General features: G+C 48.8%; 3 protein-coding genes across 9 annotated transcripts in view; 2 read left to right on the top strand and 1 right to left on the bottom strand.

Moving 5' to 3' along the window:
* The window catches only part of FAM104A (family with sequence similarity 104 member A), a 15,397-nt gene extending 11,644 nt beyond the window's left edge, over window positions 1-3,753 (top strand). For 2 of the 3 annotated variants that reach the window (XM_036835773.1, XM_036835771.1), the window contains one exon: window positions 3,091-3,733. In XM_036835773.1, the coding sequence (XP_036691668.1) occupies window positions 3,091-3,277 (187 nt within the window). In that variant the 3' untranslated portion in view covers window positions 3,278-3,733. Of the gene's footprint in view, window positions 1-3,090 lie in introns of all 3 variants that reach the window. The other variant, XM_036835772.1, reaches the window with a different exon arrangement.
* Window positions 3,379-17,937, bottom strand: COG1 (component of oligomeric golgi complex 1). Of its 5 annotated transcripts, none has more exons than XM_036835755.1 (15): window positions 17,587-17,937; window positions 14,309-14,553; window positions 13,992-14,173; window positions 13,677-13,847; window positions 11,225-11,381; window positions 10,362-10,572; window positions 9,195-9,986; window positions 8,508-8,654; window positions 7,878-8,039; window positions 6,901-7,028; window positions 6,321-6,429; window positions 5,767-5,876; window positions 5,608-5,686; window positions 5,110-5,144; window positions 4,419-4,541 (listed from the first exon to the last, which is right to left on the bottom strand). In XM_036835755.1, exons 1-14 carry the CDS (start codon window positions 17,899-17,901, stop codon window positions 5,130-5,132), a joined length of 2,823 nt encoding a protein of 940 aa, XP_036691650.1. In that variant the 5' UTR covers window positions 17,902-17,937; the 3' UTR covers window positions 4,419-4,541; window positions 5,110-5,129. The 5 variants fall into 5 exon arrangements, 4 of the variants coding, with proteins under 4 accessions (XP_036691649.1, XP_036691651.1, XP_036691650.1 ...); XM_036835757.1 differs by having other exon boundaries at window positions 4,440-4,541; window positions 5,110-5,147; XM_036835754.1 differs by lacking the exon at window positions 5,110-5,144 and having other exon boundaries at window positions 3,379-4,541.
* Window positions 17,191-17,937, top strand: part of SLC39A11 (solute carrier family 39 member 11) — a 423,988-nt gene continuing 423,241 nt past the window's right edge. The window contains exon 1 of the mRNA XM_036835763.1: window positions 17,191-17,508. The gene's annotated coding sequence lies outside the window, so the exon portion shown is untranslated. The remainder of the gene's footprint in view (window positions 17,509-17,937) is intronic.

Below are 17,937 nucleotides of genomic sequence, written 5' to 3'. Positions count from 1 at the left end.
CTCTTATCCTCACTGTTACCAGCAGAATAGAATTTCATCGTTATGGATTGTAATTCATGTATTACACTTTATATACATATACCATAGTTTAACCAGTTTCCCTATTTTTATTTTATTTTTTAAATTATTTTTAAAAATTTATTTATTTATTTATTTATTTAATTTTACTTATGGCTGCGTTGGGTCTTTGTTGCTGTGCGCGGGCTTTCCCTAGTTGCGGCGAGCGGGGGCTACTCTTCGTTGCGGTGCGCGGGCTTCTCATTGCGGTGGTTTCTCTTGTTGCGGAGCATGTGCTCTAGGCACGCGGGCCTCAGTAGTTGCAGCAGGCAGGCTCAGTAGTTGTGGCTCGTGGGCTCTAGAGCACAGGCTCAGTGGTTGTGGCGCATGGGCTTAGTTGCTCTGTGGCATGTGGGATCTTCCTGGACCAGGGCTCGAACCCCTGTCCCCTGCATTGGCAGGTGGATTTTTAACCACTGCGCCACTAGGGAAGTCCCAGTTTCCCTATTTTTAGACATTTAGGTTGTTTCCCATTTTTAGCTATTATAAACAGGGCCACACTAAACATCGTTATACGTGTCTAAAAATCTGAGTTACAAGATACTTAAAATGGACTAGAAATTGCAGGTGTATTTGTCTCCCTCTCTCTCCTTTTTAACAGTTATTGTACAGCAATCTTTTTTAACCTGTTTATGTTAAAGAATTTTTATCTTTTCTCAGAATAGTGTCACCTTTGCTGTTACAGTGTGAAATAAATATAATTTGAGATGGAAACGTGACTTACTAGAAACTGATTCTAGTTCTTGCCTGAATTCTCAGACAGTACCTGTAACGAGAAACAGTAAAGACAACAGACTAAGAGGAGACAGAGTGCTCTGTGCGGTGGGCCTCTTACCCAGTGTAGTGGCTGCTCGTCACCGAGTTACGGCCTCGCCGGGTGTGCCAGCGGCAGTTCTAGCTGATTCTGCGCTAGGTTGGGGGAGACTTTCATGGAACACAATTTTTGTTTTTGAATTGGCTTTGACTTAAGTCTTCAAGTAAATGTAATTGCTGCTGCTGTTAACCCTGCCATCTGACCTTATTCAGCCCATTATAATGCTTTCATGAATTATTTTTTAAGAAGATAGATAGGTTGTCTCCTACTACCTACAGGCAGTGGGCTAAGTGACCTCTTAAGTGTAAGTGCCTCCAAATGACCTATGGACCATGATAATTCTTGGTTTAAATGTTAAGACTGGATGCCTTTTGTGAACATTGCTTTCTTTGCCATTTTAGATAAGTTTATTTGTGTACATATTGTTAGGTATAACTTTTGATCAAAAAATGGATAGAACTAGTATTTTAAAAATCGCTTTTAAAGTATCCATCTGGAAACAACATTGTATTTATACATTTACTTTTATAATGAAAATAGATAATAACCACATTGCAAAAAGTTGCAGTAAAGGGTAGAAAAAATCACCAACTATAATCCCTCCATTTTAACCTAACTACTATGATCTGTTTCTTGCCAGTCTTTTTCCTTACATGTAGATTTCACACGGTCGTAAGCAGGCATTTCAAAACTAGTGTTTTTGTATAATGGAATATAAATGGAGAAGTATCAAAGGGTAAGATTTTAAAAAGTTATACACCAGATCATTAGCCTCTAGAATTCTAAGTGTCTCATGCATTGATTCCTTCCAGCACAATATTGTGTTGAGTTGTAAATAGAGAAGGGTGCTGTTAATCAAGTTATTGGGGTTACCATTCATTAGAAATAGTCAAATACTGTAATTCGGAAAAGGATCCATCCTTACCATTGCCTTCCCTTTGAAGATCCTAGCATCGGAAGGAAGGCGATTTCTGAGAGTGACTCTTACCAGGGAACTCTGAGTAGCTTCTTCAAGATGACTAAGACACCAAGTAACATTAGGGATATTAAACAGAAAATTAGGCACATGTGTGCACATATGCACATGCATACACATACCGAACTGCAAAAATGCTAATGTAACTCTACAAGAAGTATATTCAAGTCTTTCAGGACAGTACAAACTACTAGGTATAAAATAAGCTACAAGGATATACTGTTCAACACAGGGAGTATAGCCAATATTTTATAATAACTATAAATGAGATATAACCTTTAGAAATTGTGAATCAGTATATTGCACACCTGTAACTTATATTGTACGGCAACTATACTTCAATTAAAAAGCCTTTCAGGATATGTGTTCTGCCTTCAGAGAATACAGTTTTGTGCCCATCAGGTGATAACCACAAAGTTGTCAAAATTTTCACTTGTGCCCAGAAGCCACCTTACTTGTTATGAGGACACCTGTTTCATACCCTGTACCAATGACTGATGCTTCCCTTTGGAGGCTGAGAACTCCCTTCTGTGATTATTGGAAATGATTGGAATGCGTGGTAAAAGCAAGCAGGGAAGATGCGTAAAGGAATTAAGATGTAGTGGGGGCTTCCCTGGTGGCGCAGTGGTTGAGAATCTGCCTGCCAATGCAGGGGACACGGGTTCGAGCCCTGGTCTGGGAAGATCCCACATGCCACGGAGCAACTAGGCCCGTGAGCCACAGCTACTGAGCCTGCGCGTCTGGAGCCTGTGCTCCGCAATGGGAGAGGCCGCGATAGTGAGAGGCCCGCGCACCGCGATGAAGAGTGGCCCCCGCTCGCCACAACTAGAGAAAGCCCTTGCGCAGAAACGAAGACCCAACACAGCCAAAAATAAATAAATAAATAAATAAATAAATAAATAATAAAAATAAAGGAATTCCAAAAAAAAAAAAAAAAAAGATGTAGTGGAAGGGATTTGCGGTCGGAGGGCCCGTGCTGGAGTCCGGACCCTGCCTCTTCCTGGGGGGGTGTGTCGGGTCATCACCCCACTGGACTTCACAGGGTAGGTGTGAGGACGGAACGAAATATCTTAGTGAATATGCTTTGTAAACTCTAAAACCCAGCGTATGTTTTCATGCTGATCCTCCTCAAACTGAATAGGAAAAACAGTCCTAAAGAGGGTATTTGAAGTTAAACCCCCGTTAAGCTCCTAAGACCCCGAACAGCCTAACTGTGACGCCGTGTCTTTTCCCCCCTTTCCAGTCTTCAAGCAGTGACAGTGGCGGTAGCAGCGGCAGCGGCAGCAGCATCAACAGCCCGGACCGGGCCAGCGGGCCGGAGAGCAGCTCAAGCCACCCCGCCGCCCGGTCCAGCCCCCACGGCCCGCAGCCCGCGCCCGCGCCGTCCGCGCTGTGCCAAAGCCCGTACTTCCACATCAACCAGACCCTGAAGGAGGCCCACTTTCACAGCCTGCAGCACCGAGGACGGCCTCCCACATGATGTGCCGGCACTTTCTTGCCTTCTGTGAAGGGACCGCGCTGCGCAGATTTGATATTTCAACTTAACGATGTTTTAAAAAAAAATTGCACAAAAAGATGCCTGTTGGCTTTTCAGTCTATATTTGAAATAACAGGTTAACAGGCCGTTGTTTACTTGTGGTTTTGCTGCACTATTGCGATTTCAAAGGGGCTTTGAAGCAGTTTTTTATAGGATTCTTTTGAGGGTGGGTATCAAATCCAGGGCAAGTCAACAGTAGGAGGAAATCTCATCTGCGTGTTGAATCCATAGTTTGTCCAAGTCAGACTGATTTCCAGATCTGTCACTTAGAAATTCTACTTTCTGTAAAAAGGCCTTTTCATTTTGCGGGATCTTCAATTTTTTAAATTCAATAAACTAGTAAAGAGTATCTACTTTCCATGAAAAAAACCTAAGTTTTTTTCCAAAACATAGAAAGCTTGATTCAGTCTTGCACTGAAATTAATTGCCATACTACCTCTTAGTATGTAGATGTCCTGTTGAAAGTACTCTGTCCTCTGTGACAGGAGAACCACCAGATTGCAGTCAGACTGTATGAAGTCAGCACCCGCCCTGATAACCGTCCTCTCTGTTATATATTTGTATTTCCAGAGAGAAGGTCTCTCAGACCCTTGGATCCCCAGATAAACTTGTTACCGTTATTCCTCCAGAGCCTACATCTCAGACTTAGAAAACATTGCTCAGTTCGGACAGTCAAGGAATACGTAAATGACTTTGTCTTATTCACAGACTTGTCCAGCAGCAGCTTGTGTGTGCTCTCTGATAATTCCGCCTTGTAGTGTCGAGAATTAAGGCGCCGGTGAAGGCTGACACAGTGTAAGCTCTCTGAACTGGTGTCTGAAGTCACAAGTGTTGTGAAACTATTGGACAAGGATTCACTTTATGCTTAAAGTAACCCCCAACGGGAACTAGGGGGCCCCATTCCACCACGGCAACTGGAAAGACTGGTGTGGCTTAGAAACAAATGAGCAGAGGCACTTCTAGAAGAAATAATGCAGGAGTATTTATTTAGAGAGACGGACTGTCCCGTGTCACTTGGTCATACTAGAGAGCCAGCCAAGTTTGAACAGTGAGGGCGCAGACGAGTCGTCCTCCTCGGTGACAAGCTGTCTGAACAAGGAGCCAGCGTGCGTCGGGTCGTCTGCTCGGGAGAGTGCCGGGGGGACAGCAGCCTGCCACTGTGCGTAGAGGAAAGTGCCTTAGCGTCTACTGGGCCCCCGGCCTGCTCGCCCTCCACTCCGCTTGGGGTCCACACGGCACACACAGCAGATCTGAGAAGCACGGACAGCTCTAGAAGGGGGCTCTGCTTAGTCCAGATTGGGCAAGGACACGGGCAGAACGGGATTTTAGTACGTGACGGAAGTAAAATCTGAAGCTGAGGACGGTAGGAAGAGGGTAAACGTGTACCTTCTCTCCATGGTTTGTTTCTCTCATGCGGGTAGAGCTGAAAGGTCATTTACTTGAAGCAGAAACGGAGAGTTGTGAGGGAAAGGTACAGCACAGGCCTGGGCTTACAGAGTGGGAGGCTTGTGCAAAAACTTTTTTTTTTTACTACCATCTCCCAAGTTTTAAAACCAGATGTTTGACGAGGATTTTGTATCTTACTGGGTTTGATGGCAGGGAATATGGAAAGGATACCTGGCGAATATTTTGTCTAATCAGAAAGCAAACAAGGATTAAATGCTGGAAGGAGGCAAGCTGTTGGAGCTCTCAGACACATGCGTACACAACACACTTCAGAAATACCCAGGAGGACTCCCGCAGGCTTAACGGATGGCAGCCTACTGAAACAAAACGTGTGTTAACAAGAACATGTAAACTTGAGAAAGCACATTTCCTTGTACTTCCCACCCGACTAAGAAATGAGAGGTGCAACCATCACTGGAACAAAGCAATTGTTTTTCCAAATAAGTACATAGTGAAGGGTTAGCAGTTAACTCTCTTACCCTGTTAAACACAAGAAGTATTCTCCATCCCGTCCTGTGTATTTGCTACAGCCTTGGCAGCCCGAGATACATTTCTCTTATGAGGCTACTTGATAGTGTCAGTGGGCATCTCTTAAAACCTCTTATTAGCTCAAGCTAGTAACACCTTGTACTTCTATATTGCGCCGCCATTAAAAGCAGCACTAGTGCATCCTGTCATTTGGTTCTTTATTGGTTATTTAAAGGGGAGCTGATCGGGTGGTCTGGTGGGAGACGGGGCAGGATGGATGGGGATGAACCTCTCGTTCTGTGCACTAACCTGGGCTCTGGTTTCGATGCTTCTGCCGGCTGATTTGGCCTTTCGAGTGCTTGTCATGCTCAGTGGAAGAAGTCCAAACCTCCAAGACAAGATGAGGGCATTTCAGGAGAAGGACCAGGAAGCTTTGGGGCCCCAGCAGGAACCACTCAGAATCATTACCTGATCTGACTTGATGCTAGAGGCAGGATGTTATGGGCTTCCTGGGAGTTGAACGTACTGCTCCTGGGGGTGAACTGATTCTCTGTACCTGTCAGCAATCCAAAGAGAACCTGCCAGACGAGAGACGGAGCACGGTAATAGGTTGGGTGTTGAACTGTCCGCTTAAAAGAAAATTCTGTCGGTAATCAATCGCTACTTTGTTTCTAACCATCCTTTTGGGGAGATGCTCTTTTGAGCGTGTTAATGTTCCAAGATCACTTTTATCACTGCCCACAGGTCAGAATCTCCGAGTCGAATAGCTCTTTGATTGTATTCCTCTTTCTGAGGCCTTGATAAAACCTGAATAGTCCTTATTCACAACTAAAGGGGTCATCCCAGGGTTGCCTCAGCCCTGAGGTTTGATCTAATCCTCTTTTCGGCCCCTGTAACTAAACTCAGCTCTGTGTCTTAGCCCCTCTCCCCCCTATGTCCTGGAGCATTATGTGCTGGGCAGGTCTGTGCTGTAATCTGAGCCCGTGGCGCTTCGTTCATGGTGAGCGAGTTCCCGCGCTTACAGAAGTCCGCTGCACCAGGCGGTTGAGGTTGCCGTGGAGGTGCGGTGTGAAAACGTCCAGGTCAAACGGGTCAATGAGCGCTTCAAGGTAGTCAGCCACTTTCTCAACTCTGAAAAAAGGATTGAGTGGGTCATTCTCCACGTTTTGTAGGACAGAAACCAATCTTTGGGTGTTTTAATGCTAGAGAAACCCTGGAACTGGGTCTGTTCTCCTTAACTGCTGGCTTAGCCCCACTTGTCACTGATCATCAAGCTTAAATGATCCTCAGGAGTTTACACCTGATGGGATGTCGAAGTCCAGTCCACAACTTCCCCAGGTTGTTTCTGGGGAGGGTACCGGAGGCTCAAATTACACCCCACAGTTGGTAGGCTGACTCAGAAGAAAGGAATGAGATTCCACCTACTACACTTGACTGTGGAATCTATCCAGCAGGTGGTCGTTCTTTATCTTGCTGGTAACATGAGCCCTTACTGTTGAAAACAAACACAACTAATGGGCAACGTGAGGCTGACTCCAGTGGCTTCCCAGAAAAGGGCTGCGCAGGTTTGGAAGGGATGCAGTGGGGGGTGAGCATACCTACCTGGGGTCCTGTTTGCTGCGGCCACTTTTCACCTCTTCACCCTTGGTCGTCAGAACGATGTGGAGATAACGCAGATCGTAAAGCAGCTGCAGTGCCCGATTCTGGGTCATTGGAAATGCACCTTCTTTCTGCAAATGAATTTCCCGTCCCCACCCATTAAGGGAGATGACTTGTTATCTGAGAATAAACAGCTTCAGGTTTTGGCTGCGTTTCAGCTGGTTATTTCAGAAGCTCTTTATACTCAGAAGGCCAGTTTAATCTCATAACAACAACAAAAATAAGTTATGTAAGATACCTGGTCTTCAACAAAACTAAAAACCTAATGGCAGGGAAGAGACCCAGCCCTTAAAAAAAGGTCTCAGGTGCTGTAGACAGTCATTTTAAAAGAAAAAAGCTCCTGGCATGAAGGAGAGGCCTTTTGAGGAAACTCAGGAGAGAAGACTTAATCTGAACTCCTTCGCAAGTCAGGAGTTGGTCCTGTCTTAAAAATGTTAGTAATGCAATGGGAGTGCGCGCCAAAGGCAGAGGGTTGCAGAGCACTGAGGGCGTGGAGGGCTGGGCGACAGGAGCGCCCCACCGCGGGTGTGCTGTGCTTTGCTACTGTTCGCGCTCCCTCACACTACCACCCCCCCCACCACCAAGGCAGCGCACGTGACCCCGCTGCATCCTGAGGAAACAGGTTAATGATCTGCCCAAAGCCTGCAGTGACCACGTGGCAGTGCTGAGCTTGGAAAGCAGGTCTTTCTACAAAACTTTGAGGCTTTCATCCTTGCCACTGGTACGGAACTGCCTTTTCAGTGATGACCAGCTTGACCCTTGGGAATGGGTGTGATTAAATTCGAGGAGCTGGAAGCCACAGCCGATTAGATAGCCCGGGGCAAGTGGTCCTTATCACCTGGAATCCTGGGTGTGAACTGCCCAAACCCAAGAAAAAGCTACAGTTTTTGTTTTTAATGGGAAAAAATTCACACACCTACCTTCACCTGTTTTTCTTCTGAGAGTTTCTCATAGGCAGCTACTACTTGAACCAGACAGCTCTTCAGCATCTCCTGCAGCGTCACCTTGGGCAAGGCATGGCCTCCAACCCGATTAATTTCCTGGCATAAGCTCAACAGGAAGGACTCTACATACCAGGACGGCTAAAAGAACAAAGGGGTGTCCAGTTGCCAACTTGCACCAACGCAACGAGACAGGCTAAGAGTGGATTCATTTACCCTACCTAGGCTTATACGCCAGGACCTTGACCCCTCCAGTCAGCCCCTCTCAGAGCAGACCAGTGAACAGATACAAGTGACGTCCGCTGTCATTCCCTTGGTGGCCTGGCACCGTGTTTTCCGTGGCTGTTTCCACTTTAGGGTGAGTGGTTCTCTAACTGGCACAGAGTCTGTGCCGCAAAAGGCAAGACTCATGCACTGACTCCTCGAACAGTCTCCTATCTCCTTGGCCCCACGCCCTCTTTGCCCCCAGAGTAGAAAGTTACACGTACTACTTGGCAGCCCTTCCTCACAAGCTGTACGCTGAATGATTACTTCTCAAGTCTCGGTCCTTTCCACAGAGCAGGCTTTCCCCTGTCCAGTGGCGGGCCCCTCGTGGTGGCCCTTGCTCACCTGGACAGGCAGTCGGATCTTGGACGTGACGCTGCTGCCAGACTCTGCTTCCTCCTGGATTTCTACTTCATCCCAGCTGGTGGCCGTGGCCAGGACTGAGCCAGCGTCATCTAAAAGTAATGACTGGGTGAATCCATGAGCCAGAACCTGGTGATAGAAAGCAAATATCCATATAGGCCACTCAGAGCCTTTGTGGAGTTTGTGTCAACCTACTCGAGTCATCTTGAGACCAGCTTCTGCTGCTTGCGCTGTGTGTGGGATGGCGAGTGGCACACATCACTTTTCTTCTCACTGACCGCTGATGCCAGCAACGGGGATTTGGTTGCCAACTACCCTACAGATGTCAGGGGCCACCTCTTAAGACACCAGTGGAGACGATGATATTTAGGTTGAAGAGCAGAAAACAGAGACCCTTGTCCAGGGAGAAAGTCTTTCATTCTCATCAGATGGAAGGAAAAAAAATCCAGGGTTTCTGTCTATAAAATGTAGGCTAAAACGAATGGAAAAGTTTTTACATTTGAGCTGTCTGGCAGAGATAAATGAAAATAACCGTGTGAAATAAGAATTGTTATTCCCTTACTATTGGAAGGCCTTACTGAGCTTGGCCGGCCTAGACTAGGACAAAAAGGAGACACAAATGGGGACTGCCTGGCGGGCACAGAAGGAATACGTGTACGTGTCACTCACTTTCACAACCGCCGAGCTCCAGACCCGGTAGCCCATCACGCTCTGCTGTAGGAGGAGCTCCTTCACTTCCTGCCACTTGGCCTGCATGGGAATTATTTCCTGAGTTTTGCCCTTGCCCTGTTTTTTCAGAGCCCTAGAATCCCTTGCTGGTTTCTCGGTGCTCCCTGATTTTCCCAAGATACACTGCTTCAGGTGGGGACACAGTTCTCCCAGTGACTGGCAGAGCCTGGCCATGAAAAGGACCGAGTGTAGCTGGACCCCGTCGGGAGCGTCCTGCTGCCCTTGTACAGCCTGCTGGATGCCCTGCAGCTCCGCCTGGACGCAGTCCGTGATGTGCCCGACGCAGGCCGCGGAGTGCATCTGCAGCGTCTCCTGCACGGTCCCCGCGTCTGCGTATCTGTCAAAGGCACAGTGCCTGGCTTGCGCGGGGGAGACGTCCTTGGGGGGTGACGGGTCGCCAGAGGGAAGGTAAGCCAGGAGGTCCTCCAGTTTCACCTTCAGTTTCGAATCTAGGGCAGAACAGAAGCTCTGTACACAAGGGCTAATGGCTTTTGCTTTCATGGAGAGCCCACTGCCCGGAAGTTGAGCCCGGTTCGACACGCTGACCCAGGCAGCATCGGGAGGCAGGTCGCTGGGACTCTCGGACCAGAGGAAGAGAGACATGTTGTGCTCAAAGTGGATGTGCTTATTTGAAGTGGAGCTGCTGGTGCTACTTTCAAGTTCCCGCAAGGCTGAAACGAGGAGCTCTTTGGAACTGCTGGAGATGGAGTCAAAGCCTTCTTTTGTCAGAGTCTGAAAGCAAAGGAGAGAAGAGTTCTTTAAATCCCAGTTCTTTCCAGGAAACCTCAAAACCAGAGCACTAAGTGGCAATCTATGCCAACATCCAGTGTTCTCCGCCACGCTCAGAAAGATGGCACGGTGGTGGCAGAGAACGACGTCATCACTGATGGACGTGCATGTGCTCCCAACCACCCGACAGAGGCCTGGCCTCGTTTTCAGCACCAGAATCTGTTCATCTTTATGGCTCATTATCCAGAAGAGTCACCCCTGGAGTAAGTCGGCAGGGAAAGAATATACTTAGCGAGTGGCGGGAATCTCCCCAGGCAATCAAAAGATCACACCGGGATTGGCCACCGAACAGCTGGACCACGCGATTTCCCACCTCACCTGCAGTCGGTCAAGGAACAGCTGCTGCATCAAATCCTCCCAGAACAAGAGAGGCCTGTCCAGAAGCCGCCGACAGATCACATCCCAGCTGTGATGGATCGACTCGTTGGCAAGTAACTCCCACATGGCATCCCGGATCGCCGCGAGACCTTTCATGCTCGTCACGTACATAAGCAGGTTGCTGATCCCATTTTTAATGTCTTCATTACACCTGCAACAAAATCACTTTTCTTGGGCTTCATTAGTTTCGTGGTTTTCACACCTTTATTAAGAAAAATAGCTGGACTCCATTTGAAAATCTCTTTCCTGGGTCCTACTATGTAAATATCTATTATGTATCAGAGTGTTTATAAATATATAAACACTTCAAGGAGTTTGGGATTAACATGTTCACACTACTATACATAAAACAGGTAAACAAGAGCCTACTGTATTGCATAGGGAACCATACTCAATATCATGTAATAACCTGTAATGGAAAACAATCTGAAAAAGAATATATATACGTATGTATAACTAAATCACTTTACTGTACGCTTGAAACTAACACAATATTGTAAATTAACTATACCTCAATTAAAAAAAAACAAACACACACAACACTCCACTAAATAAAAGCATAGGAGTGGCAGAACTCTAACATAAAGAGGGTCTAAAATCCTCTACGTCACACGTTGAAAGACAAATTCCCTCTTGGTTCTCCCAGAGGGGGCTAAGCGCTGTGAGGGTAGTGAGAGACGGCTGAGGTGGGGCTGGCCTGACCCAGAGCACCAGCCATAAGATCAGGGCTCTCCCTCCTTCCTGTGGTCACAGGCGAGGCTGGGTGGGTCCTGTCCCCCGCCAGGAAAGCTCTGGCTACTTACATGTGGATCCACTTCTGCAGCGTGTCTTTCAGGTACTCCTGGCTGATGGGACGCGCAAGCGTCCGGAGAGCCGGCTGGAACTCGACGACGGACGCGGGCAGGTGTTTGAACCAGCTGCACAGCTTCATGTCCTCCTGCAGAACACCAATGCCCTTTCCTAAGGAGAAGGCCAAGGGAGAGGTAATCGGGACCATCCTTTGAACAGCAAATTAATAAAGGACCTGGAAGGAATTTCCAAAAATCATCCAGTCTTCCTCTGGGCAGCCGGACTAGACCCCTGAAATAGGGGGAAAAAGAAAGCACAGAGTATGTCCATGCCTCCCCTCATCAGGGAGGGAGTGTGGCAGCTTCCCTCCAACTCTGCCAGCCTATTGGTTGAGAAGGCAAAGGACAGAGAGGAAAGGAATGGGGGGAAAAAGAGAAAGGAGAAAAATGAGGGCTACGGAATGCTTGGCATTTTAAAAGTAGAACTTCCGTTGAAAGTTCTTCCGTTGGGAGAACTTCCGTTGAAAGATAAAGTGAGCCAGAAATGAGACTGTTTAACACACATCTGTGTCTGAAAATGACCTCAGGGCTGTCAACACATTCTGCTCGTTTCCCTTCTACCTTTGGCTGTGCCTCCTCCGTCTGACCTCTGAGTTCCGGAGTTTCCTGAGGCTCAGCCCTCCGTCATCCCCTCCTCTTACTGATGATGTCATCCACCCCAAGGCCTCAAACAACAGCCATTGCAGACGCACCGTGTGTGTGTGTCTCCCCGGCCAGACCGCTCACTGCTCTCTTCTGGACCCACAGTTGCCTCTCCACCCCACATTCCCACTCCAAGGTCTCAGTTGTTTCCAAGGCAACATTTTCAAAAGTAAACTCGTCAGCAGCCCTTTCAAACCAACTCCTTGTCGAAGCCTCCTGCACTGTCAGTGGGAAGGTAAATCGGTGCCGCCACCATGGAGAGCAGTATGGAGGTTCCTTAAAAAACTAAAAATAGGTCTATCATATGATCCTGCAATCCCACTCCTCGGCATTTATCCAGAAAAGACGAAAACTCTAATTTGAAAAGATGCATGCGCCCCAGTGTTCACTGCAGCACTATTTACCACAGCCAAGACATGGAAGTAACCTAAATGTCTCCGTGGACAGATGAATGGATAAAGAAGACGTGGTACATATATACAATGGAATGTTACTCAGCCATAAAAAAGAATGAAATAATGCCACGTGCAGCAACATGGATGGAGCTAAAGGTTATCTCACTAAGTGAAGTAAGTCAGAGAAAGACAAATATCATATGATACCACTTATAGTGGAATCTTAAAAAATGATACAAACGAGCTTATTTACAAAACAGAAACAGACTCACAGACATAGAAAACAAACTTATGGTTACCAAAGGGGAAAAGGGCAGGGAGAGAGAAATGAGGAGTTTGGGATTAGCAGATACAAACTACTATATATAAAACAGATAAACAACAAGGTCCTGCTGTATAGCACAGGGAACTATATTCAGTATCTTATAATAAACTATAATGGAAAAGAACCCTAAAAAAGAATATATAACTGAATCACTTTGTTATACACCAGGAACTAACATTGTAAATCAACTATACTTCAACAACAAAACAAAACAAAAAACTCCTTTCTAGTAAACTTGGACCCCTTCCTTCCACACCCTCCGCAGCCAATCCCTCACCAAATTGTCTGCTAAACACATGTCCGAGTTGCCCAATCAGCTCCATCTCTACTGCCCCCATCGTCTGTCACCTGGTTCATGGTGAGCTCTCAGCGTCCACTCCAGCTCCAGGGGGAACCACTGCCACATAAAAGCCAAACGCATTTAATTCCAATTGGGACAAATGCTGACAAATAAAAGTACAGGGTGCACGGGAACATGTAACAGGAGGACCACCAAGCCTAGAAGGTCCTAGAAGGCTATCCACTGCTCTGTTCACACAGCGCTGTATTCTCTGGTCCCAAACGATAAACTGGCCACGTGTCTTCTCATGCTACTCCTCCCCTCACCCACTTCCCCTCAGCTTCCCCTGCTTTTTTTTCAGTTCCACATATACTAACATCCTCCTTGCCTCAGGACCTTTGCACCTCCTCTGCCTTTTGCCTGGAACTCTCTTCTTTGCCTGACTAACTCTTACTCAACCTTCAGGTTTCACTTTAAATATCCTGTCCCCAAGGAAGTCTCTGGCCTTGGTCCCTCCATTCAATGCTACCAAGTCAAGTTGTGCTCTGCCTTTATAGCAATGACCAATATTGATATTAAGCAGATATCTGCATATCCGCAAGTTCAACATCTGCCTCTACCACTAGACTCTGACCTCCATGAAAGTGGGTCCATATCTGTCCAATTCACTGCTGTATCCCCAGAGCCCAGCACAGCAGGTGGCAGATGGCAGATGCTCAGTAAATGAATGAACCAGAAAATAAAAGAGGCTGGCTAAGAGCTCACCAGTAGGATGCTGGCCGGTGACGTTGTCCAGAGTAGAGAGGAGCATGCCACATGGCAGGGATGGATCCGGCAGCAGATCTTCCGGTAAAGTGTAGAAAAGGGCATGAGCTTGGTTCAAAGTGGTGGCCAGCAGCTCCACTAACGAGCAAATCTGAGACTTGACACCAGCACCTACGAGAAGAAACCATCCTCTTTTAAGAATCCCCTTCAGTAAAGTTAGAAACAGAGAACGCTGTGGAAGCTTCGGCCTCCCTCAGCTTGGCCTGCTCCATCCCCGTGTTTACGGCGCAAACGGTGGAGAGCAGCCGCACCCACCGTGGTGCTGCTGGTTGAGCAGTTTCTGAATAGCCGCCTTTCTGGCCAGCAGGAAGTCCGCCAGGGCTTGGCGCGGAGAGCTGTCTTCTAAGAGCATCACAGAGCACAGGGCCTCGGCCACAGCTTGGTCGGACACGGCTTGGCATGTGAGCAGCATCTTGCTCTCATGCAGGATGGCTGACCTAGAGAGAGGATGACAAAGGTCACAGGGAGCTTTTGACATCTTGGGAGAAGAACCCCAGTACCTCAGGCAAGGAGACACACTCCATAAAATTGGAGTCGGGGAGTACGGCCATCACCAGAGAAGGTCTTTTTACCGGAAGTGGCTGGCCGCCGTCAGCTGCTGGATGAGTATAGGGAACCGGGAGAGGACGGGGCTGTATCGGGAACTAGAAGAATCCAGCTGGAGCAGCTTGTGAAGGTGGCAGCACAGCAGGTAGAGCTGTGTGGCGTGGAGATACTGAGAGGCCTCCATGGAGCTCCAGATCTTCTCAGGAATTTCTAGCAGTAGCTTGATCTGGGCAGCCATGCTGTAGAACTTCTCCTGGGACGGCTGCTGTGGCTGCGGGGAAAGGCACAGAGCTAAGTCAGGACAAACAAAAGCAAGGTCAGCGTGGGGCCGGCTAGGGGAGAAGTATGGGGGTATCTGGGGGGTACAAAGCTTTCGTGAAGCCAGATTCAATGCCGCTCAGCAAGGCACCAAGGTTCGTGTAGCAGAATTACTGGAGTCAAGCTTTTCCCACCGGTTGCACCTTTGCTCCGTCCCATGGAGGGGCACACCGAATCTGGTCATCGCACAGACAGGGTATCAAGGGGGCCGATGCACCGCCCCTCGCGTGAGCTTTCCCCTTCCCTTGCTTGACGTTCGGCCTTCCTACATTTTCTCCTGCTGCTCTGAGTGCATCGTGGGCTTCTTTGCCGGCTGTTCCTCTTCACCGACCTTCCACCAGATCTTCACGTTGCACTCATCTCGGTCTGTCCTCTCCCTTCACGATTCTCCTCCCTGAAACGTCAGCGCCCGGCAGAACACCACCGCATCTTGTGGTCCTCGCCACTGCCCCGAATCCCCATCGAGCCTTTTCTGCTGCTGCCAGACTTCTCCCCTTGGAACTTTCGCTGCTATTCTATAATCAGTGATCTAAAACTAAATTCATCTCCCTACCAAACATTTTAGCCATCTGACCTCCCTCAATATCTTCACATATATCATCACTCTGCCCCCAGATCCCAGGAAATTCATGTCCTTCTGATGGTTCTGTCGACATCTCTACAACCTAGGTTTCTTTCTTTCTTTCTTTCCTTCTTCCTTCCTTTCTTTTTGCCTGTGTTGGGTCTTCGTTTCTGTGCGAGGGCTTTCTCCAGTTGTGACAAGTGGGGGCCACTCTTCATCGCGGTCCACGGGCCTCTCACTATCGCGGCCTCTCTCGTTGCGGAGCACAGGCTCCAGACGCGCAGGCTCAGCAGTTGTGGCTCACGGGCCTAGTTGCTCCGCGACATGTGGGATCTTCCCAGACCAGGGCTCGAACCCGTGTCCCCTGCATTGGCAGGCGGATTCTCAACCACTGCGCCACCAGGGAAGCCCCTACAACCTAGGTTTCTGCTACCACTTCCATGATTCTACTGCAAGTCACCATCATCTCACACTTCGGTGAAGCCAAAAACATTTCGCTTGCGCCGTGTTCATTCTCTGTCCCCTCCAACCTATCCTTTTCCTTTGCTGTCAAGTTAACCTTCTTCACAGGCCATTTAGATCGTATCTCTGCTCAGTTCTAAAAGGTTCCTTACTGCCTAGTATCTTAGCCTGGTGGTCAAGGGTTTCCTGTCCTTCCACTGCTTTCTTCCAGGGACCCATTTAAAAGAAAAAAAAAAAAAAACTTATTTACTTATTTGGCTGTGCCAGGTCTTAGCTGTGTCACACGGGATCTTAGTTGCGGCACGCGGGATCTCGTTCCCTCACCAGGGATCGAACCCAGGCCCCCTGCATTGGGAGCACGGAGTCTTAACCCGTGTTTAAGACTGGACCACCAGGGAAGTCCCTCTAGGGACCCTTGAATCCATTGGTTTTCAAGTGTGGGGAGGAGGAGGATTTCATCCTCCAGGGAACACGTGGCAGTCTCTGGGGACATTTCTGATTACCACAGTAGGGGACAGGAGTGCTACTGGCATCTAGTGGGAAGAAGCCAGGGATGCTTCTAAACAACCCACGATGCCCTGGATAAGCATCTCCAACAAGGAATGATCCAGTTCAAAATGTCAATGGCACCAAGGTTGACCGACCCTGCTTTAATCAAATTGATACTTGGTTTTAATTGTCTTTACATACTCCAGACCCCTATTCCAAATCTCATCTATCCTAAACGCCTCTCCTAACTGAGAAGGACCCGAGCCTGAAGTGACTTCCTTCAGAATTCTTATGGTAAATGTACACAATTATTCTGGGAATCAATCACCCGTTATCCTAAAATGTCTTCTTCTGCTATTCTAAATTGTTTACATTTTTCTCATCAACTTTCCATGGATTTAATTTCTCAACTAGATTGTAAGCTCCTTTAGAGCAGAATTCTGATTCTTTGTGCCTTGAACACAGAAGGCACTCAAATTTTTGTGGGTTTGACTGAGAATAAATAAGATATAACAGGAATAAAAATAAATGTTTCCAAAAACAAGCCAGCACAAATTAGCTTAGGGAGGGATGTAGTCTCTCATTTCAGAAATTAGCGAAGAATTTCCAATCTTCTATGGTTCTATCGTGTGAGCCCAGCCTAATGACCTGCATTTTTCTAAGACCCAGACTGTATTAAAAAGCTGCAAACTGGAGCTAAACTGTACTTTTGCAATTTCTTCTTCCACGTCGCTGCAAGGATCTCCCAGGTTTAAGGACAAGTGTTTACCGTTCTCAGTCTCCACACCCTTTCACTCTGCCACCCTGAGTCAACGTTCCTCAGGAGCACAAAAGGCTGCTCCACTATTAGGATCAGCATTCTTCCACGTGGGGTCGAAGCATTAGCGTCTGGGGCGGGGGGCAGGGGGGAACACTTCGCATCACCTGATTAGAATAACCTGAGTTCCTTAAAATGAAAATGTTCCGCTATTAAAAGACGAGAGCTTGATAGCTGGTTACTAGCCTCCAGCGACTCCCACAGAGGGGAGCAGAGCTCTTTGGGGCCGTGGGAGTTATTCCTGGGAGTGGGGTGGGGGCGGGGCTGGAAGGAAGGAACGACTTGGGGGGACGGTGTCAACACGGGAGAACTCTGTTCCAGGAACAATGTCAGGAAACGTGATACAGGGAACGAGCTGAACTGTTTAGCGAGAGACCCCTGGCGTCTCCATCTCAGGTGGGAAGAGAAGCCCGGCGACCCCACGAGTGAGGTGAGCGGGGCGAGGCCCGGAAGCGCGGGAAGGCTCCCGAGGAGACGGCCGAGGGACCGCGGAGAACGGGTCAGCAGCAAGGGAAGGACCGCGGGCGTCCCCGCAGGAGCCGAGCGCAGGAGGGCGGCGAGGGCTCTTCCTGAGGCAGGTGAGGCCCCGCCGGGGGCGCCGACCGACCCGCGGGGGTGGGAGCGGCCGGGCCGGAGGGTGGGGGCCCGGGGCTGACCTGCGGGTCCCGCGGCGGCCGGGGCGCGGCCGAGCCGGCCTGGCGGAGGCGGGCGCAGTACTGGTCGGTGGCCTTCACGGCGCCCACCAGCCCCTCGGCGCAGCGGCGCATCTGGCCGATGGTGTCGACCGCCTCGATCAAGTCGCGGTACCGCTCGCCCACCATCTGCCGCAGCTCCTCCTTCTTGTGCTCGATCTCGGCCCGAACCTGGCGCTCCAGCCCGCGAATCTCCTCCGCGCCGTGGCTCTCGAAAAGCGCCGCGGGGTCCCGCAGATCCAGCCGCTTCAGAGCGGTGGAGGCGGCCGTGGCCGCCATGATGGACCCGTCAGCCGCCCCACAGGCTACTTCCGC

The sequence above is a fragment of the Balaenoptera musculus genome, chromosome 20, assembly GCF_009873245.2.
Source record: "Balaenoptera musculus isolate JJ_BM4_2016_0621 chromosome 20, mBalMus1.pri.v3, whole genome shotgun sequence".
Taxonomy (NCBI): Eukaryota; Metazoa; Chordata; class Mammalia; order Artiodactyla; family Balaenopteridae; genus Balaenoptera; species Balaenoptera musculus.
Note: the sequence above shows the minus strand (reverse complement) of the source record. Positions and strands in the feature narration are given on the sequence as shown.